The sequence below is a fragment of the Carcharodon carcharias genome (assembly GCF_017639515.1).
Source record: "Carcharodon carcharias isolate sCarCar2 chromosome 29 unlocalized genomic scaffold, sCarCar2.pri SUPER_29_unloc_22, whole genome shotgun sequence".
Lineage (NCBI taxonomy): Eukaryota > Metazoa > Chordata > Chondrichthyes > Lamniformes > Lamnidae > Carcharodon > Carcharodon carcharias.
The window spans coordinates 12,968-40,596 of record NW_024470668.1 but is presented as its reverse complement, the minus strand read 5'-3'; the positions used below and the strand labels follow the sequence as shown (position 1 = coordinate 40,596).

General features: G+C 43.3%; 1 protein-coding gene across 1 annotated transcript in view; it reads right to left on the bottom strand.

Annotated features, from left to right (window-relative positions):
- Window positions 1-27,406, bottom strand: part of LOC121274063 (hemicentin-2-like) — a 70,493-nt gene extending 43,087 nt beyond the window's left edge. The window contains exons 1-16 of the mRNA XM_041181201.1: window positions 27,254-27,406; window positions 24,408-24,594; window positions 20,623-20,740; window positions 17,744-17,838; window positions 16,855-17,220; window positions 14,153-14,449; window positions 13,380-13,661; window positions 12,389-12,670; window positions 11,061-11,342; window positions 9,983-10,264; window positions 6,560-6,841; window positions 5,536-5,817; window positions 4,503-4,784; window positions 2,199-2,480; window positions 922-1,203; window positions 9-105 (exon numbers count right to left, since the gene is read on the bottom strand). Coding sequence (XP_041037135.1) covers window positions 9-105; window positions 922-1,203; window positions 2,199-2,480; window positions 4,503-4,784; window positions 5,536-5,817; window positions 6,560-6,841; window positions 9,983-10,264; window positions 11,061-11,342; window positions 12,389-12,670; window positions 13,380-13,661; window positions 14,153-14,449; window positions 16,855-17,220; window positions 17,744-17,838; window positions 20,623-20,740; window positions 24,408-24,594; window positions 27,254-27,406 — 3,851 coding nt within the window. The remainder of the gene's footprint in view (window positions 1-8; window positions 106-921; window positions 1,204-2,198; window positions 2,481-4,502; window positions 4,785-5,535; window positions 5,818-6,559; window positions 6,842-9,982; window positions 10,265-11,060; window positions 11,343-12,388; window positions 12,671-13,379; window positions 13,662-14,152; window positions 14,450-16,854; window positions 17,221-17,743; window positions 17,839-20,622; window positions 20,741-24,407; window positions 24,595-27,253) is intronic.
- Window positions 27,407-27,629: the final 223 nt, after the last annotated feature.

The following is a 27,629-nucleotide window of genomic DNA, read 5'->3' as shown; positions in this document are numbered from 1 at the left end:
ACGCTTACTTTCTCACGCAGATGAAGATGATGATTCCAGCCAGGAAAACACTCAACATGATCCCAGCCGTGAGCAATCCTACTGTCCATTTACTGGAGTCTCTACCTGTAAAAACAGCCATTAATTACTGCACTACAGGCTTAGAATGATGCTGCGATGTATCTCGAGAAGCAATAACTCACTCAGTGTTTAAATACTCATTCTCGGGCAATGCTGACATTTATTTTCCATCCCTAGTTTCCCCTTGAGATGGTGGTGGGGGGTCTTCCTCCTGAACCACTAGTGTGTCCCAAACTGGGAGAGCAGTTCAGAGGGCAGGTAAGACTTAACCATGTTGGTGGCTGAGACTGGAGTCACATCCACATCGAGACATGCTTCCCTCCCTAAAGTGTATGTAGTCTCTACACATGTAACAACCAACCTCACTGAAATAATCGACTATCAGGTCATTATCACACGGTGGTTTGCAGGATCTTGCTGTGCACAAATCAGTACCTGTGTTTCCTACATTACAACAGTGAGCTCACTTCGATAATGCTTCATTGGCTGTTGAATGTATAGTAATTTCTAAGCAATTTATGAATACAAGTGTTGTATTTCAAAGTAATCCATGTAAAATTTATATATAATATTTATCAATTAAAGAATGAGAAGTTCAGCGATTAAAAGGGTTGTTCAGGACAGTTAGAGATAGAAAGGTCGTCAAGTACGGAGATTGGAAACGAAGACCTGACAGCCTTGTCCTGACAACCATTGAAGGAGAAACTGAGAGCAAAAACAGAAAGGGAGAGGAAAAATTGGATGTTTGGATAATGTGGACTGAGCGAGGATTGAAGAAAACTGGATTAAAAACAATACGATCCCAATGGCTCCACAGAGACCACGGTGACAACAAACAAACAAATGTATCTCCACACTCACGTTCCACAGTGATGGTTATGAACCCCTCCACTGCTCCATGTTCATTCTCTGCCACACACTGATAGTCTCCAGTGTCCCTGGATGTAACGTGAGGAATCACCAACCACAGCTCATTGTTGGAACTTGTTCTGTTCATTGGGACATTAAGATGTCGCCACGTCAGGTTAGAAGCTGGGAAGCTCTCGACAGAGCAGATTATCACTGTAGAATTCCCCTCAATTATATTGATCGATGAAGCATTAATCATATCAAGCGAAGTAAATGAGAGATTCTGTGGAGCATCTAAGAACAAATCAAGTGTTTAATGTGAGCAAGCACAGTTTACAGCAAGACTCCATGCATCATCACTTTGTATCTGATGTCTGTATGCATTTCCAGGTACCTTCCCTTCATATAACTTCCACTGTCAAATTTATAATGGGCACTGCCTATGTAAACAGTCAAACTGCAGTTACATTCTCCCACCAGTAGAGGCGCTGTCCACCTAGAATGAAAGGAACTTCCTTTCACATCCTCAGGATGTCCCCAAGGGCTTGACGGGCAATGATTGTATTTGATCGATGGAGCTCTGAGGGGTAAATCTACAAGTCTCTGTGCAGGAGGTTGTTCATCCTATTCAGGGTCTTGCTGATCTGGAGTTTACCTTCCTCCAACACAGTATCGAAGCTGATACCGAGACTCCAGTGCAGCACTGAGAGAGGACAGGGAACTCACACATGTGCATGTGTTTGTGTGTTTGTGTTTCTGCACAAGTGAGTATGTTTGTGTGTGTGTGTGTATGTGTTTGCGCATGTGTGCCTGTGCCTGTTTGTATACATCTGTGCATGAGTGAGTGTGTGTGCATGTGTATGTCTATGTGTGTGCACATGTGAGTATGTGTGTGAGTTGAGTGTGTGTTTATTTCTGTGTATGTGTTTGAACGTGTACCACTGTGTGTGTAAGTGTGCGTGTATGTGTCTACACATGAGTGTGTTTGTGTGTGTGTTTGAGTTTGTGTGTGTGAGTGATGTTGAAGTTTGCATTAACTCACGTTCCACATGTCAGAAGAATTATTATCACTTTTATCACAGATGTCTGTGTGTGAGCAAGCAAGCACCAGTGTGAATCTGTGTATGTATGCTTCTGTGTGTGAGCATGCCGGTGTGCACACGTGTGCACATGTGGGGTTGTACATGAATGCTTGTTTGTGGGCACGTGTATGTGTGTGCGCGCGTGTTGTGTGCGCATGTTGTGTGTTTATGTTTGTGTGAGTGATGTTGAAATCTGTGTACACTCACATTCCACAGTGATGGTTATGAACCCCTCCACTGCTCCATGTTCATTCTCTGCCACACACTGATAGTCTCCAGTGTCCCTGGATGTAACGTGAGGAATCACCAACCACAGCTCATTGTTGGAACTTGTTCTATTCATTGGGACATTAAGATGTTGCCACGTCAGTTTAGAAGCTGGGAAGCTCTCGACAGAGCAGATTATTACTGTAGAATTCCCCTCAAATATATTGATCGATGAAGCGTTAATCATATCAAGAGAATTGATTGAGAGATTCCGTGGTGCATCTAAAAACATATAAAGATTTTAATGTGAGCAAACATAGTGCACAGCAAGACTCCATGCATCATCTCTCTGTATCTGATGTCTGAATGCATTTTCAGGTAACTTCCCTCAAGATAAGGTCTTATGCCACTTTTATAATGGACACTGCCTATGTAAACTGTCACACTGCAGTTGCATTCTCCCACCAGTAGAGGTGTTGTCCATCTAGAATGAAAAAATCTTGCTTTCACATCCTCAGGATTTCGCCAAGGGCTTGACAGGCAATGATTTCTATTTGATCGATGGAGCACCGAGGCGTAAATCTACAATTCTCTGTTCAGGAGGTTGCTCATCCAACTCAGGGTCTTGTTGATCTGGAGTTTACCTTCCTTCAACACAGAATCGGAGCTGATACCGAGACTCGAGTGCACCCTGAGAGAGGAGGGGGAACTCACATTTGTGTATGTGTGTGAGTGTGTGTGTGTTTGTGTTTGTGCACAAGTGAGTGTGCTTGTGTGTGTATGCACACATGTATCTGCGTGTGCACATGCGTGTGTGTCTGTGTATCTACGTCTGTCCATGAGTGAGTGAATGTGCATGTGTGTGTCTATGTGTGGTCATGAATGTGTGTGTGTGTGTGAGTTACGTCTTTATATTCCTCTGTATGTGTTTGCACGTGTATGACTGTGTGTGTATAAGTGTGCATTTGTGTGCCTACACGTGTGTGTGTGTGTGTGTGTGTGAGTGATGTTGAAGTTTGCAGTAACTCATGTTCCACAGTGATGGTTATGAACCCCTCCACTGCTCCATGTTCATTCTCTGCCACACACTGATAGTCTCCAGTGTCCCTGGATGTAACGTGAGGAATCACCAACCACAGCTCATTGTTGGAACTTGTTCTGTTCATTGGGACATTAAGATGTCGCCACGTCAGGTTAGAAGCTGGGAAGCTCTCGACAGAGCAGATTATCACTGCAGAATTCCCCTCAATTATATTGATCCATGAAGCATTAATCATATCAAGAGAAGTAATTGTGAGATTCTGTGGTGCATCTAAATACAAATAAAGGTTTCATTGTGAGCATACACAGTGCACAGCAAGACTCAATGCTTCATCGCTCTCTATTTGGTGTCTATGTGCATTTATAGGTTTCTTTCCTGTTTTAAGTTCCTATGTCAACTTTTATAATGGTCACTGCCGGCGTTTTTCTTTTTGTACATTCATGGGAAGTGGATGTATCTATCTAGACCAGCATTTATTACCCATCCCTAATTGCCTTTGAGGAGGTGGTGGTGAGTTTTTCACCCCCACAGAATTCCCAGCCTCTGACCTGCTCCTGTAGCCACAGTATTTATGGCCGGTCCAGTTAGGTGTTCAGGTTAACATCCCCCAGGATGTTGATCGTGGGGGATTCAATGATGGTAAACTCACTGAACATCAAGGGGAGATGGTTAGATTCACTCTTGTTGGAGATGATCACTGCCTGCTACTTGTGATGCATTAATTGTCATTTCTCAGCCCAAGCTGAGTGTTGTTCAGCTCTTGCTGCATGTGGATATGTAAACTGTCACGCTGTAATTACAGCCTTCTACCAGAGGAGACACTGTCAGGCTAGAAGAGAAGAAAATGTCTTTCACATCATCAGGATGTTTACAGGGATTTGACAGTGGAGGAATTGCTTTAGAATAATGGGCTATTGAGTGATAAACCTACAATTCTCTGAGCAGGCGGCTGCTCATCCAATACAGGGTCTTGTTCAGCTGATGTCGTCAGTGTTTCAGAGCAGAATCTGGATCAACACTCCAGTGCAGCACAGGGAGAACAGACAACTCACACATGTCTGTGTGTGTGTGAGCAAGCACACGTGTGATTCTTCATGTTTCCTTCTGTGTGTGAGCATGCAGGCATACACACCTGTGCACATATGGGATTGCACATGAATGCTTGTTTGTGTGCACGTGTGTGTGTGTGTGTGTGTGTTGTGTGTGTGTGTGTGAGTTTGTGTGTATATGTGAGAGTAATGTTTAAGTTTGTGTTAACTCACATTCCACAGTGATGGTTATGAATCCCTCCACTGCTCCATGTTCATTCTCTGCCACACACTGATAGTTTCCAGTGTCCCTGGATGTAACGTGAGGAATCACCAACCACAGCTCATTATTGGAAGTTGTTCTGTTCATTGGGACATTAAGATGTCGCCACGTCAGGTTAGAAGCTGGGGAACTCTCGACAGAGCAGATTATCACTGCAGAATTCCCCTCAATTATATTGATCGATGAAGCGTTAATCATATCAAGTGAAGTAAATGACAGATCCTGTGGTGCATCTAAAAACAAATCAAGTGTTTAATGTGAGCAAGCAAAGTGCACAGCAAGACTCCATGCATCATCTCTCTGTATCTGATGTCTGTATGCATTTCCAGGTACCTTCCCTCCATATAACTTTCACTGTCAAATTTATAATGGGCACTGCCTATGTAAACAGTCACACTGCAGTTACATTCTCCCACCAGTAGAGGTGCTGTCCACCTAGAATGAAAGAAACTTTCACATCCTCAGGATTTTGCCAAGGGATTTACAGGCAATGAATTGTACTTGATTGATGGAGCTCTGAGGGGTAAATCTACAATTCTCTGTTCAGGAGGTTGCTCATCCAATTCAGGGTCTTGTTTATCTGGAGTTTACCTTCCTTCAACACAGAATCGGAACTCATACTGAGACTCCAGTGCAGCCCTGAGAGAGGAGAGGGAACTCACGCGTGTGTATGTGTCTGTTTGTGTTTCTGCACAAGTGAGTGTGTTTGTGTGTGTATGCATATATGTGTCTGTGTATGCACTTGCGCGTGTGTCTGTGTGTCTACGTCTGTCCTTGAGTGAGAGTATGTGCATGTGTGTGTCTATGTGTGAGCATGAATGTGTGTGTGTGTTTGAGATGGGTGTGTACTTTCCTGTGTATGTGTTTGTACGTGTATGACTGTGTGTGTATAATTATGCATGTGTGTGCCTACAGGTGTGTGTGTGTGTGTGTGAGAGTGTGTGTGTGTGTGTGTGAGTGATGTTGAGGTTTACAGTAACTCACGTTCCACAGTGATGGTTATGAACCCCTCCACTGCTCCATTTTCATTCTCTGCCACACACTGATAGTCTCCAGTGTCCCTGGATATAACGTGAGGAATCACCAACCACAGCTCATTGTTGGAAATTGTTCTGTTCATTGGGACATTAAGATGTCGCCACGTCAGGTTAGAAGCTGGGAAGCTCTCGACAGAGCAGATTATCACTGCAGAATTCCCCTCAATTATATTGATCGATGAAGCGTTAATCATATCAAGAGAAGTAATTGAGAGATTCCGTGGTGCATCTAAAATAAATAAAGATTTTAATGTGAGCAAGCATAGTGCACAGCAAGACTCCATGCATCATCTCTCTGTATCTGATGTTGGAATGCATTTCCAGGTACCTTCCCTCATGAAAAATTACTGTCACATTTATAATGGGCACTTCCTATGTAAACTGTCACACTGCAGTTGCATTCTCCCACCAGTAGAGTTGCTGTCTATCTAGAATGAAAGAAACATTCTTTAACACTCTCAAGATGCTCCCAAGGGATTGCAAGCCATTGAATTGTATTTGATTGATGGAGCACTGAGGGGTAAATCTACAATTCTCTGTTCAGGAGGTTGCTCATCCAATTCAGGGTCTTGCTGATCTGGAGTTTACCTTCCTTCAACACAGAATCGGAGCTGAAACCAAGACACAAGTGCAGAACTGAGAGAGGAGAGGGAGCTCACACTTGTGTGTGTGTGTGTACTTCTGCACAAGTGAGTTTATATTTGTGTGTATGCGCGTGTCTGTCAGCGCATGTGTGGACGCGTGTGTGTGTGTGTGTCTGTGTGTGTATGTCTGTGCTTGAGGGAGTGTGTGTGCATGTGTGTGTCTACGTGTGCGCATGAATGATTGTATGTGTGAGTTGAGTTTGTGTGTGTTTCTGTGTATGTGTTTGAACGTATGTGTGTGTGTAAGCGTGCATGTTTGTGTCTACACATGAGTGTTTTTGTATGTGTGAGTGTGTGTGAGAGATGTTGAAGTCTGTGTACACTCACATTCCACAGTGATGGTTATGAATCCCTCCACTGCTCCATGTTCATTCTCTGCCACACACTGATAGTCTCCAGTGTCCCTGGATGTAACGTGAGGAATCACCAACCACAGCTCATTGTTGGAACTTGTTCTGTTCATTGGGACATTAAGATGTCGCCACGTCAGGTTAGAAGCTGGGAAGCTCTCGACAGAGCAGATTATCACTGCAGAATTCCCCTCAATTTTATTGATCGATGAAGCATTAATCATTTCAAGAGAAGTAAATGAGAGATCCTGTGGTGCATCTAAGAACAAATCAAGTGTTTAATGTGAGCAAGCACAGTGCACAGCAAGACTCCATGCATCATCTCTCTGTATCTGATGTCTGTATGCATTTCCAGGTACCTTCCCTCCATATAACTTCCACTGTCAAATTTATAATGGGCACTGCCTATGTAAACAGTCAAACTGCAGTTACATTCTCCCAGCAGTAGAGGTGCTGTCCACCTAGAATGAAAGAAACTTTCACATCCTCAGGATTTTGCCAAGGGATTGACGGGCAATGAATTGTATTTGATTGATGGAGCACTGAGGGGTAAATCTCCGGTTCTCTGTTAAGGAGGTTGCTCATCCAGTTCAGGGTCTTGTTGATCTGGAGTTTACCTTCCTTCAACACAGAATCGGAGCTGATACCAAGACTCCAGTGCAGCACTGAGAGAGGAGAGGGACCTCACGCCTGTTTATGTTTGTGTTTGTGTTTCTGCACATGTGAGTGTGTTTGTGTGAGTATGCATGCATGTGTCTGTGTGTGCATGTGTGTATGTGTGGCGCAAATGTGCGTGTGTCTTTGTGTATATTTCTGTGCATGAGTGAATGTGTGTGCATGTGTATGGGTATGTGTGTGCACGTACGAGAGTGTGTGTGTGAGTTGAGTGTGTGTATGTTTCTGTGTAGGTTTTTGCAAGTGTATGACTGTGTGTAAATGTGCATGTATGTGCCTACACATGAGTGTGTATGTGTGTGTGTGTGTGTGTGAGAGAGATGTTGAAGTTTGCATTAACTCACATTCCACAGTGATGGTCAATAACCCCTCCACTGCTCCATGTTCATTCTCTGCCACACACTGATAGTCTCCAGTGTCCCTGGATGTAACGTGAGGAATCACCAACCACAGCTCATTGTTGGAACTTGTTCTGTTCATTGGGACATTAAGATGTCGCCACGTCAGGTTAGAAGCTGGGAAGCTCTCGACAGAGCAGATTATCAATGCAGAATTCCCCTCAATTATATTGATCGATGAAGCGTTAATCATACCAAGTGAAGTAATTGAGAGATCCTGTGGTGCATCTAAAAACATAGAAAGATTTTAATGTGAGCAAATATAGTGCACAGCAAGACTCCATGCATCATCTCTCTGTATCTGATGTCTGAATGCATTTCCAGGTAACTTCCTTCAGGATAAGGTCTTATGGCACATTTATAATTGACACTGCCTATGTAAACTGTCACACTGCAGTTGCATTCTCCCACCAGTAGAGGTGTTGTCCATCTAGAATGAAAGAAGCTTGCTTTCACATCCTCAGGATTTCGCAAAGGGCTGGACAGGCAATGAATTGTATTTGATCGATGGAGCACTGACGGGTAAATCTACATTTCTCAGGAGGTTGCTCATCCAATTCAGGGTCTTGTTGATCTGGAGTTTACCTTCCTTCAACACAGAATCGGAGCTGACACCGAGACTCCAGTGCAGCACTGAGAGAGGAGAGGGACCTCACATGTGTGTATGTGTGTGTGTGTGTTTGTGTTTCTGCACAGGTGAGTTTGCTTGTGTGTGTATGCACACATGTATCTGTGTGTGCGCATGCACGCGTGTCTGTGTGTGTACGTCTGTCCATGAGTGAGTGAATGTGCATGTGTGTGTCGATGTTTGGGCTTGAATATGTGTGTGTGTTTGAGATGGGTGTGTATTTTCCTGTGTATGTGTTTGTACGTGTATGAATATGTGTATATAATTATGCATGTGTATGCTTACACACGTGTGTGTGTGTGTGTGTGTGTGAGTGTTTGTGTGTGTCTGTATGTGTGTGTGTGTGTGTGTGTGTGTGTGTGTGTGTGTGTGTGTGTGATGTTGAAGTTTGCAGTAACTCACATTCCACAGTGATGGTTATGAACCCCTCCACTGCTCCATGTTCATTCTCTGCCACACATTGATAGTCTCCAGTGTCCCTGGATGTAACATGAGGAATCACCAACCACAGCTCATTGTTGGAACTTGTTCTGTTCATTGGGACATTAAGGTGTCGCCAAGTCAGGTTAGAAGCTGGGAAGCTCTCGACAGAGCAGATTATCACTGCAGAATTCCCCTCAATTATATTGATCCATGAAGCGTTAATCATATCAAGAGAAGTAATTGATAGGTTCTGTGGTGCATCTAAATACAAATAAAGGTTTCATTGTGAGCAAACACAGTGCACAGCAAGACTCCATGATACATCTCTCTCTATTTGGTGTCCATGTGCATTTCAAGAGTTCTTTCCTGTTTTAAGTTCCTATGTCAACTTTTTTAATGGTCACTGCCAGCATTTTTCTTTTGTACATTCATGGGAAGTGGCTGTATCTATCTAGACCAGCATTTATTATCCATCCTTAATTGCCCTTGAGGAGGTGGTGGTGAGTTTTTCACCTCCAGATGATACCCAGCCTCTGACCTGCTCCTGTAAGCACAGTATTTATGGCCGGTCCAGTTAGTTTTTTGGTCAACATCCCCCAGGATGTTGATCGTGGGGGATTCAGCGATGGTAAAGTGATTGAATATCAAGGGGAAATGGTTAGATTCTTTCTTGTCGGAGATGTTCACAGCCTGGTGTTTGTGTGGTGTGAACGTTACTTTTCATTTCTCAACCCAAGCTGAGTATTGTTCAGCTCTTGCTGCATGTGGATATGTAAACTGTCGCGCTGTAATTACAGCCTTCTACCAGAGGAGACACTGTTGGGCTAGAAGAAAAGAAAATGCCTTTCACATGATCAGGATGTTCACAGGGATTTGACAGTTGAGGAATTGCTTTAGAATAATGGGGTATTGAGTGATAAACCTACAATTCTCTTTGCAGGGAGCTGCTCGTCCAATACAGGGTCTTGTTCAGTTGATGTCGTCAGTGTTTCAGAGCAGAATCTGGATCAACACTCCAGTGCAGTACAGGGAGAACAGACAACTGACACATGTCTGTGTGTGTGTGAGCAAGCACACGTGTGATTCTGTGTGTTTCCTTCTCTCTGTGAGCATACAGGCGTAAACACCTGTGCACATGTGGGATTGCACATGAATGCTTGTTGTTGTACACGTGTGTCTACACAAGTGTTTGTGTGTGTGTGTTTGTGTGTCTGTGTTTGTGAGTCTGTGTGTGTGTGTGTGTGTGTGAGTGATGTTGAAGTTTGCATTAACTCACATTCCACAGTGATGGTTATGAATCCCTCCACTGCTCCATGTTCATTCTCTGCCACACACTGATAGTCTCCAGTGTCCCTGGATGTAACGTGAGGAATCACCAACCACAGCTCATTGTTGGAACTTGTTCTGTTCATTGGGACATTAAGATGTCGCCACGTCAGGTTAGAAGCTGGGAAGCTCTCGACAGAGCAGATTATCACTGCAGAATTCCCCTCAATTATATTGATCGATGTAGCGTTAATCATACCAAGAGAAGTAATTGAGAGATCCTGTGCTGCATCTAAAAACATAGAAAGATTTTAATGTGAGCAAATATAGTGCACATCAAGACTCCATGCATCATCTCTCTGTATCTGATGTCTAAATGCATTTCCAGGTAACTTACTTCAGGATAAGGTCTTATGGCACATTTATAATTGACACTGCCTATGTAAACTGTCACACTGCAGTTGCATTCTCCCACCAGTAGAGGTGTTGTCCATCTAGAATGAAAGAAGCTTGCTTTCACATCCTCAGGATTTCGCAAAGGGCTGGACAGGCAATGAATTGTATTTGATCGATGGAGCACTGACGAGTAAATCTACATTTCTCAGGAGGTTGCTCATCCAATTCAGGATCTTGTTGATCTGGAGGTTACCTTCCTTCAACACAGAATCGGAGCTGACACCGAGACTCCAGTGCAGCACTGAGAGAGGACAGGGAACTCACATGTGTGTATGTGTGTGTGTGTGTTTGTGTTTCTGCACAGGTGAGTGTGCTTGTGTGTGTATGCACACATGTATCTGTGTGTGCGCATGCACGCGTGTCTGTGTGTGTACGTCTGTCCATGAGTGAGTGAATGTGCACGTGTGTGTCTATGTTTGGGCATGAATATGTGTGTGTGTTTGAGATGGGTGTGTATTTTCCTGTGTATGTGTTTGTACATGTATGAATATGTGTATGTAATTATGCATGTGTATGCTTTCACACGTTTGTGTGTGTGTGTGTGAGTGTGTGTGTGTGTCTGTATGTGTGTGTGTGTGTGTGTGTGTGTGTGTGTGTGTGTGAGAGAGATGTTCAAGTTTGCAGTAACTCACATTCCACAGTGATGGTTATGAACCCCTCCACTGCTCCATCTTCATTCTCTGCCACACACTGATAGTCTCCAGTGTCCCTGGATGTAACATGAGGAATCACCAACCACAGCTCATTGTTGGAACTTGTTCTGTTCATTGGGACATTAAGGTGTCGCCATGTCAGGTTAGAAGCTGGGAAGCTCTCGACAGAGCAGATTATCACTGCAGAATTCCCCTCAATTATATTGATCCATGAAGCGTTAATCATATCAAGAGAAGTAATTGATAGGTTCCGTGGTGCATCTAAATACAAATAAAGGTTTCATTGTGAGCAAACATAGTGCACAGCAAGACTGCATGATACATCTCTCTCTATTTGGTGTCTATGTGCATTTCAAGAGTTCTTTCCTGTTTTAAGTTCCTATGTCAACTTTTATAATGGTCACTGCCAGCATTTTTCTTTTTGTACGTTCATGGGAAGTGGCTGTATCTATCTAGACCAGCATTTATTATCCATCCTTAATTGCCCTTGAGGAGGTGGTGGTGAGTTTTTCACCTCCAGAGGATTCCCAGCCTCTGACCTTCTCCTGTAAGCACAGTATTTATGGCCGGTCCAGTTAGTTTTTTGGTCAACATCCCCCAGGATGTTGATCGTGGGGGATTCAGCGATGGTAAAGTGATTGAATATCAAGGGGAAATGGTTAGATTCTTTCTTGTCGGAGATGTTCACAGCCTGGTGCTTGTGTGGTGTGAACGTTACTTGTCATTTCTCAACCCAAGCTGAGTATTGTTCAGCTCTTGCTGCATGTGGATATGTAAACTGTCACGCTGTAATTACAGCCTTCTACCAGAGGAGACACTGTTGGGCTAGAAGAAAAGAAAATGCCTTTCACATGATCAGGATGTTCACAGGGATTTGACAGTTGAGGAATTGCTTTAGAATAATGGGGTATTGAGTGATAAACCTACAATTCTCTGTGCAGGGGGCTGCTCGTCCAATACAGGGTCTTGTTCAGCTGATGTCGTCAGTGCTTCAGAGCAGTATCTGGATCAACACTCCAGTGCAGCACAGGGAGAACAGACAACTTACACATGTCTGTGTGTGTGTGAGCAAGCACACGTGTGGTTCTGTGTATGTTTCCTTCTGTGTGTGAGCATACAGGCGTACACACCGGTGCACATGTGGGATTGCACATGAATGCTTGTCGTTGTACACGTGTGTCTACACAAGTGCTTGTGTGTGTGTGTGTTTGTGTGTCTGTGTCTGTGAGTCTCTGTGTGTGTGTGTGTGTGTGTGTGTGTGTGTGTGTCTGTGTGTGTGAGAGATGTTGAAGTTTGCAGTAACTCACATTCCACAGTGATGGTTATGAACCCCTCCACTGCTCCATGTTCATTCTCTGCCACACATTGATAGTCTCCAGTGTACCTGGATGTAACGTGAGGAATCACCAACCACAGCTCATTGTTGGAACTTGTTCTGTTCATTGGGACATTAAGATGTCGCCACGTCAGGTTAGAAGCTGGGAAGCTCTCGGCAGAGCAGATTATCACTGCAGAATTCCCCTCAATAATATTGATCGTTGAAGCGTTAATCATATCAAGAGAAGTAATTGAGAGATTCTGTGGTGCATCTAAAAACATATAGAGAGTTTAATGTGAGCAAGCACAGTGCACAGCAAGACTCCATGCATCATGTCTCTGTATCTGATGTCTGAATGCATTTCCAGGTACCTTCCCTCAGGATAAGAACTTATTTCACATTTACAATGGGCACTGCCTATGTAAACTGTCACACTGCAGTTACATTCTCCCACCAGTGGAGGTGCCCATCCAGAATGCAGGAAACTCCCTTTCAGATCCTCAGGATGTCGCCAAGGGCTTCAAAGGCAATGAATTGTATTTGATCGATGGAGCACTGAGGGGTAAATATACAATTCTCTGTTCAGGAGGTTGCTCCATCCAGTTCAGTGTCTTGATGATCTGGAGTTTACCTTCCTTCAACACAGAATCGGAGCTGATATCGAGTCTCCAGTGCAGCACTGAGAGAGGAGAGGGAACCCATACATTTTTGTGTCTGTATGTGTGTGTTGGCTTGTGTATGTGTATGTTTTTGCACAACAAGGATCTGTGTGTGCGCAAGCACGCATGTGTGTTTGTGTGTGTGTGCATGTCTGTCTGTCTGTGCATGTGTATATGTGTGTGTGTGTGTGTGTGTGTGTGTGAGTGTGTGTGTGAGTGTGTGTGTATTTGTGTGTGTGTGTGTGAGTGTGTGTGTGAGTGTGTGTGTATTTGTGTGTGTGTGAGTGTGTGTGAGAGATGCTGTAGTTTGTGTACACTCACATTCCACAGTGATGGTTATGAACCCCTCCACTGCTCCATGTTCATTCTCTGCCACACACTGATAGTCTCCAGTGTCCCTGGTTGTAACGTGAGGAATCACCAACCACAGCTCATTGTTGGAACTTGTTCTGTTCATTGGGACATTAAGATGTCGCCACGTCAGGTTAGAAGCTGGGAAGCTCTCGACAGAGCAGATTATCACTGCAGAATTCCCCTCAATTATATTGATCGATGAAGCATTAATCACATCAAGGGAATTAATTGAGAGATTCTGTGGTGCATCTAAAAACAAATAAATATCATTTAACTTACACTGACTGTGAAGCACTTTGAAAGACACTGAGAATGTGAAAGGTGTGATATCAATGCAGGTTCTTTCACCACAAAGCCCATAATCCAGGCAGAGACTTCAGTTCAGTACTGAGGGAGTGCAGCACTGTCAGAGGGTCAGTACTGAGGGAGTGCTGCACTGTTAGTGGGTCAGTACTGAGGGAGTGCTGCACTGTCAGATGGTCAGTACAGAGGGGGTGCTGCACAGTCGGAGGGGCAGAACTGAGGGGGTGCTGAACTGTTGAAGATTCAGTACTGAGGGGCTGCTGCACTGTCGAAGGGTCAGTACAGAGGGAGTGCTGCAGAGTTGGAGAGTCAGTATTCAGGGACTGCTGCAGTGTAAGACTATTGATTTGTTGTTAAACACAATGCAGTTGTGGGATCTTGCAGTGTACTATATAGAGCATTCTAGCTAATGTAGAATGAATAGTGTCCGTTCTTACCTTGCACAGATAGTACGAGGGTCCGCTCCGATGAAGCAGATGGATATCTCACTCTGCAGCTGAGAGTGTGTCCGTGGTGTTTGAGTGATGGGATCAGGGTCAGAATAGAAGTATAGGTCAGAGTGACACCATGCTGAGTTACAGTGTTTGAGACTGATCCAGGTACGTCAGTGGGAGTGTCCCAGGTTAAGACAGGTGCTGCTGTTCCATTGCACGTTGTGTTGAAGGTGCAGCTTACATCCACAAGCTTTCCTACAATAATTTCAGCAGTGAATATCGTGGGTTTATCTCTGAAATCTAACAGACAGAGAATGGATCCTTTTAGATAACTATAACGTGAAGCATTAGTTCAAATAGAAACCACAGTCCCACAAGAGAAAGCACTTTTACAAGGATGATATCCGAACTGAGTTGTTTTAACGATCCTGATAGACTGTTAGACACGATTAGAGAGATCGATGGGAGTGGAATACATTTAATCATTGATGTTAAAGTGAGTATTAAAGGTTGCTTTAGGACTGAACTGGAAGCTATCACCAGGTTATTGAGAATCAGACAGTGTGTTGTAATAAGCTGTGTTTTGTGTTAATATGTAAATGTCACAGTTTGTGTTATTTCCCATTGAGTGTTGAATGTGAATTGTTGAGTAATTATAACACAGCACTTACCAGAAACGTGAAGCTGGGTTACAGGGTAATAGTTATGGCTCGGACCATTGTCAAATTCTATTCTGAAAAAATAAGGTCCTGCATCTTCCCGTCTGATGTTGTTTATAATCAGGGAACAGTCGCCATCTTTCAGGTCTCCAGACAGCCGGGTCCGATGGTGGAACCGTGGTAACTCGTGACTGTGATCCTTGGAGTGAAAGGCAATGGGAGCCCAGGGAATCTGTTTCTCATTATTAAACCAGACTCCGCCTCGCGGTTGGTTTTCCAGACACGATGGATAACTGTAATGACATGGAATCTGTACACACGAACCTTCCTGCGCTGTCACCTCTCGTGGAGTGTCACCTTTCCACTCTTGTGAGGGTTCAGCTGGGGAGAGAAATCTCAATATTTAACTCTGGATGGTTTGTGGATCCACTGAACCCGATATTTACAGATGAGGCTGAATTGGGGGGATGGTCAATACTGAGGAGGACTGCAACAAATTACAGGAAGATATACATTCTGATGAAGAGTCATGCAGACTTGAAACATTAACTCTGTCTTCCTCTCCACAGATGCTGTCAGACCTGCTGAGTTTTTCCAGCAATTTTTGTTTTAGTTACAGATTTCCAGCATCTGCAGAATTTTGCTTTTACATTACAGGAAGATATTAATAAACTTGCAGAATGGGCAGGTCATTGACAAATGAGTTTCTACGTTAATAAATTTGAGGCATTACATTTTGTTCAGGAGAATGAGGAGCTTGTATATTACCTCAAAAATAAGAATCTAATTGGGGTAGAGGAACAACATGATCTGGGGCAGAAATACAGGAATCAGTAAACGTGGGGACAAAGGTTAACAAGGTGATTAAACAAACAAACTAAACACTCGAGATTATTTCTCCAGGGATTGAATTGAAAAGTAGAGAAGTGATGTGAAACTTGTCCTGAACCTTGGTCTGACTGCATCTGGAGTCACGTGTGCAGTTCTGGTCCCCATATTATAAAAAGGATGTGCAGACACTGGAGAGGGTGGTAAAAAGCTTCACAGGAATGATCTCAGCAATGTGAGGCTTTACCTATCAGGAGAGAATGTACAGGCTGGGTCTCTATTCTCTTGAACAGGGAAGGGTGAGGGGTGACTTCATTTGACCTTTGAAGTAAAGAAAGGTTTTGATGGAGTAGACATGGAGAGAGTGTTTCCACTCCTCACAATGAACAAAACCAGAGGCTGACAATATAAGATCGTTACTAATAAATCCAATGGGGAATTCAGGAGAAACTTCTTTACCCAGAGAGTGGGGAGAATGTGTGCTTCAAGAATCACTTCATTGGCTGTGAATCAGTTTAGGATTGTCCTGAGGTGGTGAAAGATGCTACAGAAATGCGAGACTTGCTTTTGTATTTTGAAAGCAGGTTTCCAAGGATGAGATGGGAACTGAGAGGTTACAACAATCAGCAGCAACTTTCCTATTTTCAAACTTGGTGGGGAATGTGTCACTGAGTTGAATACACTTTCACTCCCAGACCCTTGAATTGCCAACACTGGGGTGTGGGTGATGGAGCAGCCCACAGCTCAAGGAACCCTGGCTCATCATTCTCTCAGAGACCTGAGTCACTGATCCCATTGCTCTCTGTGGGAGCTTCCTGTGCACAAACTCACTGCCCTTAGACAGTGACTATACTTCAAGAATTTCTTCATTGTCTGTGAAGTGATTTGGTACGTGCTGAGGTGGTGAATAGGGGGTTACAGGAATGCAAGTCTTTACTTTGTCGATTTGTCAGACTTTTAAACAGGATTAGTGATATCGTTGGGAGGGGATAACCTGATAACATTGATGGACACGGTCAATACATTTAATCATTGATATTAAAGTGAATATTAGAGGTTGCTTTCAGACTGAGCTGGAAGCTATCACCAGGTTATTGAGCATCAGTCAGTGTGTTATAATAAGCTGTGTTTTGTGTTAATATGTAAACATCACAGTTTGTGTTATTTCCCACTGAATGTTGAATGTGAATTGATGAGTAATTATAACACAGCACTTACCAGAAACGTGAAGCTGGGTTACAGGATAGTAGCTGTAACTATTTCTGTTGTCAAATTCTATTCTGAAATAATAAGGTCCTGCATCTTCCCGTCTGATGTTGTTTATAATCAGGGAACAGTCGCCATCTTTCAGGTCTCCAGACAGCCGGGTCCGATGGTGGAACTGTGGTAACTCGTGACTGTGATCCTTGGAGTGAAAGGCAATAGACGATGATCCCCATTCCTCATTATTAAACCAGACTCCACCTCGTGGTTGGTTTTCCAAATGTGATGGATAACTGTAATGACACGGAATCTGTACACACGAACTTTCATGTGCTGTCACCTCTCGTGGAGTGTCACCTTTCCACTCTTGTGACAGTCCAACTGGGGAGAGAAATATCAATATTTAACTCTGGATGTTTTTTCGATCCACTAGACTCGATATCCACCACCTCCATCACTGGGGCACAGTGGCTGCAGTGTGGACCATCTACAGGTCACACAAGTAACTCCCCAAGATTTCACAATGGATGGAAGAGAATCCTGAACACAGGAGTGGACAAGTTCATTCTGCATTGGCTCATGGTCCTCAGGACTCTGTTTAGCTTTTTTTCAAATTATTCATTCATGGCCTCTAGTTATTCTCCTGCCCACAAGTGGGAACATTCTCTCTCTACCCAGTCAGTTAAAACCTTTCATCTAAACCTAGTGGTGCTTGAGTATATAGTCGGGAATCCAGGGCAATGGAGCCTCAGGAGAAGAGATGGAAACCCTGTGAGGTGGAACGTCACTGAGGCCATCCGAGATGAAGCGACTTTTGGAGAGAATTCCAAGGCAAGATCTTCGAAGTTGAAGACTGGAATCCCTCATGCGAGAAACAGAGTTTCAGTGAGATTGGATGACTAACAGTGTTCACTGATGTCCGGGTGGGTTGTTGTGAAATCCATGGGCTCTATCTTGGTCGCGTTTAATGAGTAGTGTAGCTGTGAGACCACAGTTTGCCTGTTAATTCACATGAGCTCATATTTATCCAGAATGTGAGAGTATAAGGTGGATATTGTGAATTATTTTATTTTTCTGACCTGGTGCAGTAAAGTTTATTTTTGTTTGTTTAAAAGCCATGGAATCTTGTAGCTTTATTCTCTTCGCAAGCGTCTTAAATCTCAAACCTTGTCTACTTGAAACAAAATATTATATGTTCCTAACTGTAAATTACCAAAAAAAATTGCGTGTCTGTCCCTCCATCAGCAACTCTTCAGAATCCTGCTGAAGTCATGGATATTTCAGAAGGACAGGGAACAAGAGGTATCTGGTAGCAGCATTTCATGTGGGGCCCAGTTCAGTTTGAACAAATAAACAGCACCATCTTTGAAAGTCATGAACCCAACACAGCGGCACCTCCGACACATGCAGAGCTCAGGCTAGAGGTGCTTTGTTAGTGTGTTTCACAGTCTCTGCTGGAGTAGGGTCAGTGCTGAGAGGGTCTGCTCAAGGATCATAACAACCTGCACTTGCACCTTCCAAGTAATAAGATTTTTAAAATTTATTCATTCATGGGGTGTGGGCGTCGCTGCCAAGGCCAGCATTTGCTGCCCATCCCTAATGTCCCTTGACATAAACTCTGTAGCAGAGTAGACACAATCATGATAACTCAGGATATTTGACATCTATCCACATGGGCAGCTTTGGCTTCTTTCTCTCTTTCAGTTATCTTACTCCCTTATTGAAGTTTCTAGCATGGTGAGAACTGGATGGTTTGCTCGGACATTTCAGAGGAACCACGTTGCTATGAGTCTGGAGTCACATGTAGGCCAGACCAGATATAGACAGCAGATTTCCTTCCCTAAAGGCCATTAGTGAACCAGATGGGTGTGTATGACAATCGATGATAGTTTCATGGTCTCCATTACTGAGACTAACTCCCATTAGTGTAAACAGAGTGAACAGATTTCCACTTATCCCACCTTTCCCATTCTCTCCAGTATTTTACACACTATTGCTCGATAATTTGATTCTGCCAAGGACCCCTTAGAAAATCATGGACCCCAATTAGACAACCATTGGAATAAGGAATCTCTTTGGATTCTCACTGCCAAAGGAATCTCTTTGGATCCTCATTGTCTAGGGGATTATTTCTGATCCAAACCCCATATTGTTGTATTGTTGATTCCGATGCAGCATTGTAGACTGACTTGTCCCCAAGCTCAGCACTGACCCTACTCCAGCAGACGCTGTGAAACACACTAACAAAGCTCCTCTAGCCTGAGCTCTGCAGGTGTCGGAGGTGCCGCTGTGGTGGGTTCATGACATTCAAAGACGCTGTTGTCATTTTTTTTGTTCAAACTGAACTGGGCCCCACATGAAACGCTGACACCAGAAACCTCTTGTTCCCTGTCCTTCTGAAACATCTGTGATTCAGCAGTATTCTGAAGATTTGCTGACAAGGGTCTTAAATTGTCTGATTGTTGAATGATATAACACAGGAGGAGCTCATTTGACCCATCGTGCATGTGCTGGCTCTTTCCCAATTCCTCTCCAGCACCTTTCGCACATCCCTGCAAATTTCCCTTCAAGTATTTATCCAGTTCCCCTTCTGAAAGTTCCTGTTGAATCTGCTTCCACCGCCCTTTCAGGCAGTGAGTCAATGGTCTCTCTCTGAGCTGCAAAGTGCTCAGATTCTGTGAAATTTAAACTCTGCAGCAGTTCAGAGACACTCGTGATAACTCAGAATATTTGACAGTTTTACACACAGGCAGCTTTACCTTCCTTCTCTCTATCAGTTATCTTGCTCCCTTATTGAAGTATCTAGCATGGTGAGAATGGACAGGAAGTGTGACACTGAACAGCCTGTCTCTTCGAGGAGCTGCTGTGTTGTCTTCATGGGCAATTTTGAATAGAGGCAGCAAAGAACAAAAATTTCAGGCCATTTCTATCAGAGACCTCGCATTAGGATAGGCTTCATCTGCCAGTATTTATCCCTGCTTCTCTACTCAACCCATCAATCCCCATCGCTCGCTGACCAACATCCGACAGCACCTGAATTTTAAGATTCTGTTCTAGCTGCTACAAAACTGCCTAACCATGCAAACTCCTCCAGCCCCTACAACCCTGCAAGACCTCTGCTCTCCTCCAATTCTACTGTCAGACAGGGAGTCAGTGTATATCAGTGAGCACAGGGGTGATGGGTGAATGGGACTTGTTGTGAGTTTGTATACTGGATCACTGCTGAATCAGGTCCCTATCAGAGCTCAATAAGAATGATCTTTTACAAAGACTATTAACCATAAATCTGTCCGAGCTGACGATGGTATTACCTTGGAGAAGTGACAGGAGGAAGTAAGATTTCCCGATCATTGTCCACTCTCAGATATTTCCTCGGCTTCTAACTGTGAAGTTCTGAAAGAGAAAGGAGTTAATGAGACTTCACCTCTTGACCGAAGGCTCTCGAGAGATCAGAAATGCTTTTAGACAATATCTTCACAGACAAATTTGATTCTCTGTGGGATGATAGGTGCACTGCAGAGAGTTACAAGGCTTTCAGAAAGAAAAACAATGAAGGACTTGCATTTCTATAGCTGCTTTCACCACCTCAGGACGTCCCAAGCTCATGTCCCTTGAGCTAGAAAGATGTTCTGTATGACAGACTTGAGCCTCACACCCAGATCTCAATAATCAGTAGAAATCTTTCAAAGACATCGATCATTGGAATCTGTCTTTATAAAGTCACAACATCAACAAAGGACAGTGGTGGTCCTGGAAGTGAATTCCAATCGTTCCGTTACTTACCCAGGACCTGTCCGACTGCTCGCCTGGGGAGGAACTGCCCACATGCTCTGCTTGGGCTGAATGACCTCATCCTGTGCTGCTCCCTCTGTGTATTTAATTAGAAAAGGCTGATGTGTCACTGTGAGACAAAATGAGGAAGTTGGAACAAAGTGAGAGAACAGCACTTTGCTGTGCACTGTCAGCAAACCCTGTGTCTGTATAAGAATATAAGAACAGAACAAGTAGGATCAGCTGGACACCCTGACATTTTCATTCCTTATATTCCATCCACTCATTTTTTTATCCACTCACTGAAACTATTTATCTCCCTCTGCAGCCTCTTTGTGTCCTCCTCACAACTTGCTTTCCTGCCCAGCTTATATATTTCCTACCTATCTTCACCTTACAGTCAGAAAATCTGCCTACAGTACAGTCAGTCTCTTCATCCAAGTCACTAATGTAGATTGTGAATAGTTGAGGCCTCAGCACTGATCCCTGTGGCTCTCCACTAGTTACAGTTTACCAAGCTGAAAATCACCCATTTATCCTGGCTCTCTGCTTCCTGTCAGTTAGCCAGTCCTCTATCCATATTAATATATCCCCCCCAACACCATCCAATTTCACCCTGTGCAGTCTCCTTTGATGTGGCAACTTATCGAATGCCTTTTGGAAATCCAATGTCATGAAGAGATATTTGCGTAAAATGTGCTTGGAAATTATTAGTTAAAATAGAATTCTAGTGGTGGTCCATGTAAAGGTGTGTGTCTGGGTGTGTCTTAATTGGATTAAAGCCAGCTGGTCTGTGTGCTTTGATGTTTAGTAGTCTTGAGATGTTTATTGGGTGAATTTGAGGTGAACAGTAAAGTGTTCATTTGCAATTGTTGAATAAACCATTCAAGACTGGGGGTAAAATCTTGCACCTAGTTAGAAGAATCCAAAAAATGTGTTTTTTCTTGAACTTACTAAAGAAATTGGTGCTATGAAAGGGGGTTTTATTGTTCGAAGAGCTGGAGTTCAGAAGGCCGAGTGATACAATGGAAAATTTACATTCAAAGGGAAAGCTAGCTATATAAAGGAAGGAGCTTGTGTGTGTGAGGCAGGAGCATTTCAGACCTAACCAGCCTGTAGCCTCCAACCAACTTGCAAAGGAACCTGATTCAGAATTCCTAATGCCAAATGTGCTTTACCTGGTGTCTATATTATGTCAATGGTTCATTGTTGCCTTAGTAGAGATTTACGTGGGTTTGGTTAATTTGGGGATTTGTTAAAAAGTTATTATAGTAATTATTTGTAGCCAATGTGTATGTGTTAAATTTGTTGTTAAATTAATAAATGGTTTATTTAGTTTTATATAAAAAAACCCAAAAGCCTCGGTCGTCTTATTCCTAATGAATTCAAAGTCTTCATCTCGAAATTACAAACAGCAAAATTGGATCATGACAGTTGTTTCAATTTTCCCTCTGGGATTTGAACAACTCAGCCTTTACCATTGGCTGTGTCATCATCCCAAATACACCACATCTACAGGTTCCACTTTATCCAATCCACTTGTTACATCCTCGAGGAAATCTAATAATTTTTTCAAACATGATATCCCTTTCACAAACCCATGTTGACTCTGTCTGATTGAATTATGGTTTTCTAAATGTCCTGCTGCTCCCTCCTTCATAATGAATTCTGGTATTTTCCCAATGACAGAAATTAGATTGACTGACCTGTAGTTTCTTGCTTTCTGCCTCCCTCCTTTATTGAACAGAGGTGTTTTATTTATGTTTTTCCAATCCACTGGGACCTTCCCATAACCTAAGGAATTCTGGAAGATTACAACCAATGCATCCACCGTCTCTGCAGCCATTTCCTTTCAGACCCTCACATTCAGGCGGTCTGCTCCATGGGACTTGTCAGCATTTGTCTCATTAGTTTTCTTAATACTTTTTCTCTGGTGATAGTGATTGTTTTATGTTCCTCCCTCCTTTTTGCACCTTGACTTTCTCCTGCTATTGGGATGGTTTTAGAGATTTTTACTGTGAAGACAGACACAAAATTCTTGTTGAAAGTCTCTGTCATTTCCTTGTTTCCCATTATTAAGTCCCCAGTCTGATTCTCTATGTGTCCCATTATTACTGTAGCTTCTCTCTTATCTTAATGTACAAAATCTCACTGTCATTGTTTATGGTTCTTGCTCATTTACTCTCATATTACCATTTCTGCCTCCTTATATTTCTTCCCTCACTTTTCTGTTTTCTCAGATATTCCCAATCTCCAACCTAATCACTAAGTATCCCAACATTGTCGGCTTTATCTCACAATTGGATAGCGTCCTTAGCTTCCTGAGTTAGCCGCCGATGCTCCATCCTTTTTATAGATTCTTTCTTTCTATCTGGAAAATATATTCATTGGCATTTATGAAAGATCTCTTTAGACGCCTGTTACTCCTCGTCTACCACCCCCCCTTTATCCAGCTGTCCCACTCTACATGGGCCGATTCTGCTTTCAACCCTGGTAACTGCCTTTAGTTAAGTTTATGACACTAGTTTAAGACACAAGTTTCTAAACTGAATATTAAATTTCAACACGGTATTATTACTCTTCCCTTGAGGAGCCTTCACAATGAGATGTTAATTGGTCTTGTCTCATTAAACATTGCATGGACTAAAACAGCCTCTTCCCTGGTTGGTTCCATGTTGCATTGTTCTAAAATACTGTTCTGAATACAATCTGTGAAATCTCGCTGAAAGCTACATTTGCTAATCTGATTTGTCTAATCTAAATGACAATTGAAAACGCCCATGATTATTGTGGTGCCTTTCTCACAAACCTCTTCATGTATTGATTTATAATCTATCCCTGCAGTGGAACTACTTTCTGGGGGAGTATAAGCCAACCCATCAGGGATTACTTTCCCTTGCAATTCCTTATATTCACCCAAACTGACTGTGCATCTTGACATCTGAGCCAAGATCATTTCTCACTACTTTACGGGTCTCATCTTTTATTAACAGAGCTAACCCACCTCCTTTTCATTTTTCCTATCCTTTGAAAAATACCAAATATCCTTCAATTTTCAATTTCCAACCTTGGTCAACTTGCAACCAACTCTCTTCAGTGTCCATCTTATCGTACCCATTAATCTCTATTTGTGCTATGACTTCATTCATTTTGTTCCAAATTCATGTTATTTATATTCATTCTTCCATGGGAAGTGGGCATCACTGGCTAGACCAGCATTTATGGCCCATCCCTAAGTACTTTGAGAAGGTGGTGGTGAGCTGCCTTCCTGAACCTCTGCAGTCCATGTGGTGTAGGTACACCCACAATGCTGTTAGAGAAGGAAGTCAAAGATTTTGACCAAGCGGCAGTGAAGGAATTGGGATATATTTCAAAATCAGGATGATGTGTGGCTTGGAGGCGAACTTCCAGGTGGTGGTGTTCCCCTATGTCTGCTGCCCTTCTGCTTCTCGAAGGTAGAGGTCGTGGGTTTGGAAGTTGCTGTTGAAGGTACCTTGCTGAGTTGCTGAAGTTCATATTGTAGATGGGACACACTGCTGCCACTGTGCATTGACGATGGAGGGAGTGAATGTTTGCTGTGGTTGACGGGAGACAATCAAGTGGGGCTGCTTTGTCCAGGGTGGTGTCAAACTTCTTGAGTGTTGTTGGAGCTGCACACTTCCAGGCAAGTGGAGAGTATTCCATTCACACTCCTGCCTTGTGCTACATCGATGATGGACAGGAACTGAGGAGTCAGGACGTGAAGTACTCACCGCAGGGTTCCCAGCCTTGTTGAGTAATTATAACACAGCACTTACCAGAAATGTGAAGCCCGGTTACAGGGTAATAGTTATGACTCGGACCATTGTCAAATTCTATTCTGAAAAAATAAGGTCCTGCATCTTCCCGTCTGATGTTGTTTATAATCAGGGAACAGTCGCCATCTTTCAGGTCTCCAGACAGCCGGGTCCGATAGTGGAACCGTGGTAACTCGTGACTGTGATCCTTGGAGTGAAAGGTTTTAGACGATCTTCCTCGTTCCTCGTTATTAAACCAGACTCCACCTCGTGGTTAGTTTTCCAAATGTGCTGGATAACTGTAATGACATGGAATCTGTACACACGAACCTTTCTGCGCTGTCACCTCGCGGAGTGTCACCTTTCCACTCTTGTGACAATCCAACTGGGGAGAGAAATATCAATATTTAACTCTGGATGTTTTTTCGATCCATTAGACTTGATATCGACTCCCTCCATCACTGGGGCACAGTGGCTGCAGTGTGGACCATCTACAGGACACACAAGGAACTCCCCAAGGTTTCACAATGGATGGAAGAGAATCCTGGACACAGGAGTGGACAAGTTCATGCTACATTGGCTCATGGTCCTCAGGACTCTGTTTAGTTTTTTCAAATTATTCATTCATGGGATTTATTACCCATCCCATGTCCATCAGAGGCATTTAAAAGTCAACCACATTGCTGTGGGTATGGAGTGACATGTAGGCCAGACTGGGTAAGGGTGGCAGATTTACTTCCCTATAGGTGATCAGTGAACCAGGCTTTTTAATCCCATTCATCTGCCGTGATGGGATTCACACCCACGGCCCCAGAGCATCACCCTGGGCCTCTGGAATACTAGCCCAGTGACAATACCTCTCTGCTACCGCTTCCCCTTAGTGAAGCCAGTCTTCCACCCAACACAGTGTCTACAAGACGCACCAACTGAGATCCATTCAGTGCTGACTTACAAGACAGGACAATGGATTAGGAGCCCTCAGAACTCCCCCCATTATCACCGTCATGAATCACTAATTAGCCTAACATTCCTGTCTGCTCTTCAACACAGCTGATTGGCTAATCTGATTCAATCTGATTGGTGTTCATTCCCTCTTCAATGTTTAAGGAATCACCAATCACTCGGCCTCTAGTTATTCTCCTGCCCACAAGAGGGAACATTCTATGTCTACCCAGTCAATCAAAACCTTTAATCTAAACCTTGTGGTGCTTGAGTATATAGTCGGGAATCCAGGGCAATGGAGCCTCAGGAGAAGAGATGGAAACCCTGTGAGGTGGAACGTCACTGAGGCCATCCAAGTTGAAGCGACTTTTGGAGAGAATTCCAAGGCAAGATCTTCGAAGTTGAAGACCGGAATCCCTCATGAGAGAAACAGAGTTTCAGTGAGATTGGTTGACTAACAGTGTTCACTGATGTCCGGGTGGGTTGTTGTCAAATCCATGCGATCTGTCTTGGTCGCGTTTACAATTTAATGAGTAGTGTAGCTGTGAGACCACAGTTTGTCTGTTAATTCACATGAGCTCATGTTAACCCAGAATGTGAGAGTATAAGGTGGATATTGTGAATTATTTTATCTTTCTGACCTGGTGCAGTAAAGTTTATTTTTGTTTGTTTAAAAGCCATGGAATCTTGTAGCTTTATTCTATTCGCAAGCGTCTTAAATCTCAAACCTCGTCTACTTGAAACAAAATATTATTGGTTCCGAACTGTAAATTATCAAAAAAATTGGGTGTCTGTTCCTCCATCAGCGACTCTTCAGAATCCTGCTGAAGTCATGGATATTTCAGTAGGACAGGGAACAAAAGGTTTCTGGTATCAGCGTTTCGTGTGGTGCTCAGTTCAGTTTGAACAAATAAACAGCACCATCTTTGAAAGTCATGAACCCACCACAGCGGCACCTCCGACACATGCAGAGCTCAGGCTAGAGGTGCTTTGTTAGTGTGTTTCACAGTCTCTGCTGGAGTAGGGTCAGTGCTGAGAGGGTCTGCTCAAGGATCATAACAACCTGCACTTGCACCTTCCAAGTAATAAGATTTTTAAAATTTATTCATTCATGGGATGTGTGCGTCACTGCCAAGGCCAGCATTTGCTGCCCATCTCTAATGTCCCTTGACATAAACTCTGTAGCAGAGTAGACACAATCATGATAACTCAGGATATTTGACCTCTATCCACATGGGCAGCTTTGGCTTCTTTCTCTCTTTCAGTTATCTTACTCCCTTATTGAAGTTTCTAGCATGGTGAGAACTGGATGGTTTGCTCGGACACATTTCAGAGGAACCATGTTGCTATGAGTCTGGAGTCACATGTAGGCCAGACCAGATATAGACAGCAGATTTCCTTCCCTAAGGCCATTAGTGAATGAGATGGGTGTGTATGACAATCAATGATTGTTTCATGGTCTCCATTACTGAGACTAACTCCCATTAGTGTAAACAGAGTGAACAGTTTTCCATTTATCCCACCTTTCCCGTTCTCTCCGGTACTATACACACTATTGCTCGATAATTTGATTCTGCCAAGGACCCCTTAGAAAATCATGGACCCCAATTAGAAACCGATGGAATAAGGAATCTCTTTGGATTCTCATTGTCTGAGGAATCTCTTTGGATCCTCATTGTCTAAGGAATCTCTTTGGATCCTCATTGTCTAAGGAATCTCTTTGGATTCTCATTGCCTAAGGAATCTCTTTGGATCCTCATTGTATAAGGAATCTCTTTGGATCCTCATTGTCAAAGGGATTATTTCTGAACCAAACCCCATATTGTTGTATTGTTGATTCTGATGCAGCATTGTAGACTGACTTGTCCCCAAGCTCAGCACTGACCCTACTCCAGCAGATACTGTGAAACACACTAACAAAGCACCTCTAGCCTGAGCTCTGCATGTGTCGGAGGTGCCGCTGTGTTTGGTTCATGACTTTCAAAGATTGTGTTGTCATTGTTTTTGTTCAAACTGAACTGGGCCCCACATGAAACATTGATACCAGAAACCTCTTGTTCCCTGTCCTTCTGAAACATCTATGATTCAGCAGGATTCTGAATATTTGCTGATAAGGGTCTTAAATTATCTGATTGTTGAATGAAACAACATAGGAGGAGGTCATTTGACCCATCGTGCATGTGCTGACTCTTTCCCAATTCCTCTCCAGCACCTTTCGCACATCCCTGCAAATTTCCCTTCAAGTATTTATCCAGTTCCCCTTCTGAAAGTTCCTGTTGAATCTGCTTCCACCGCCCTTTC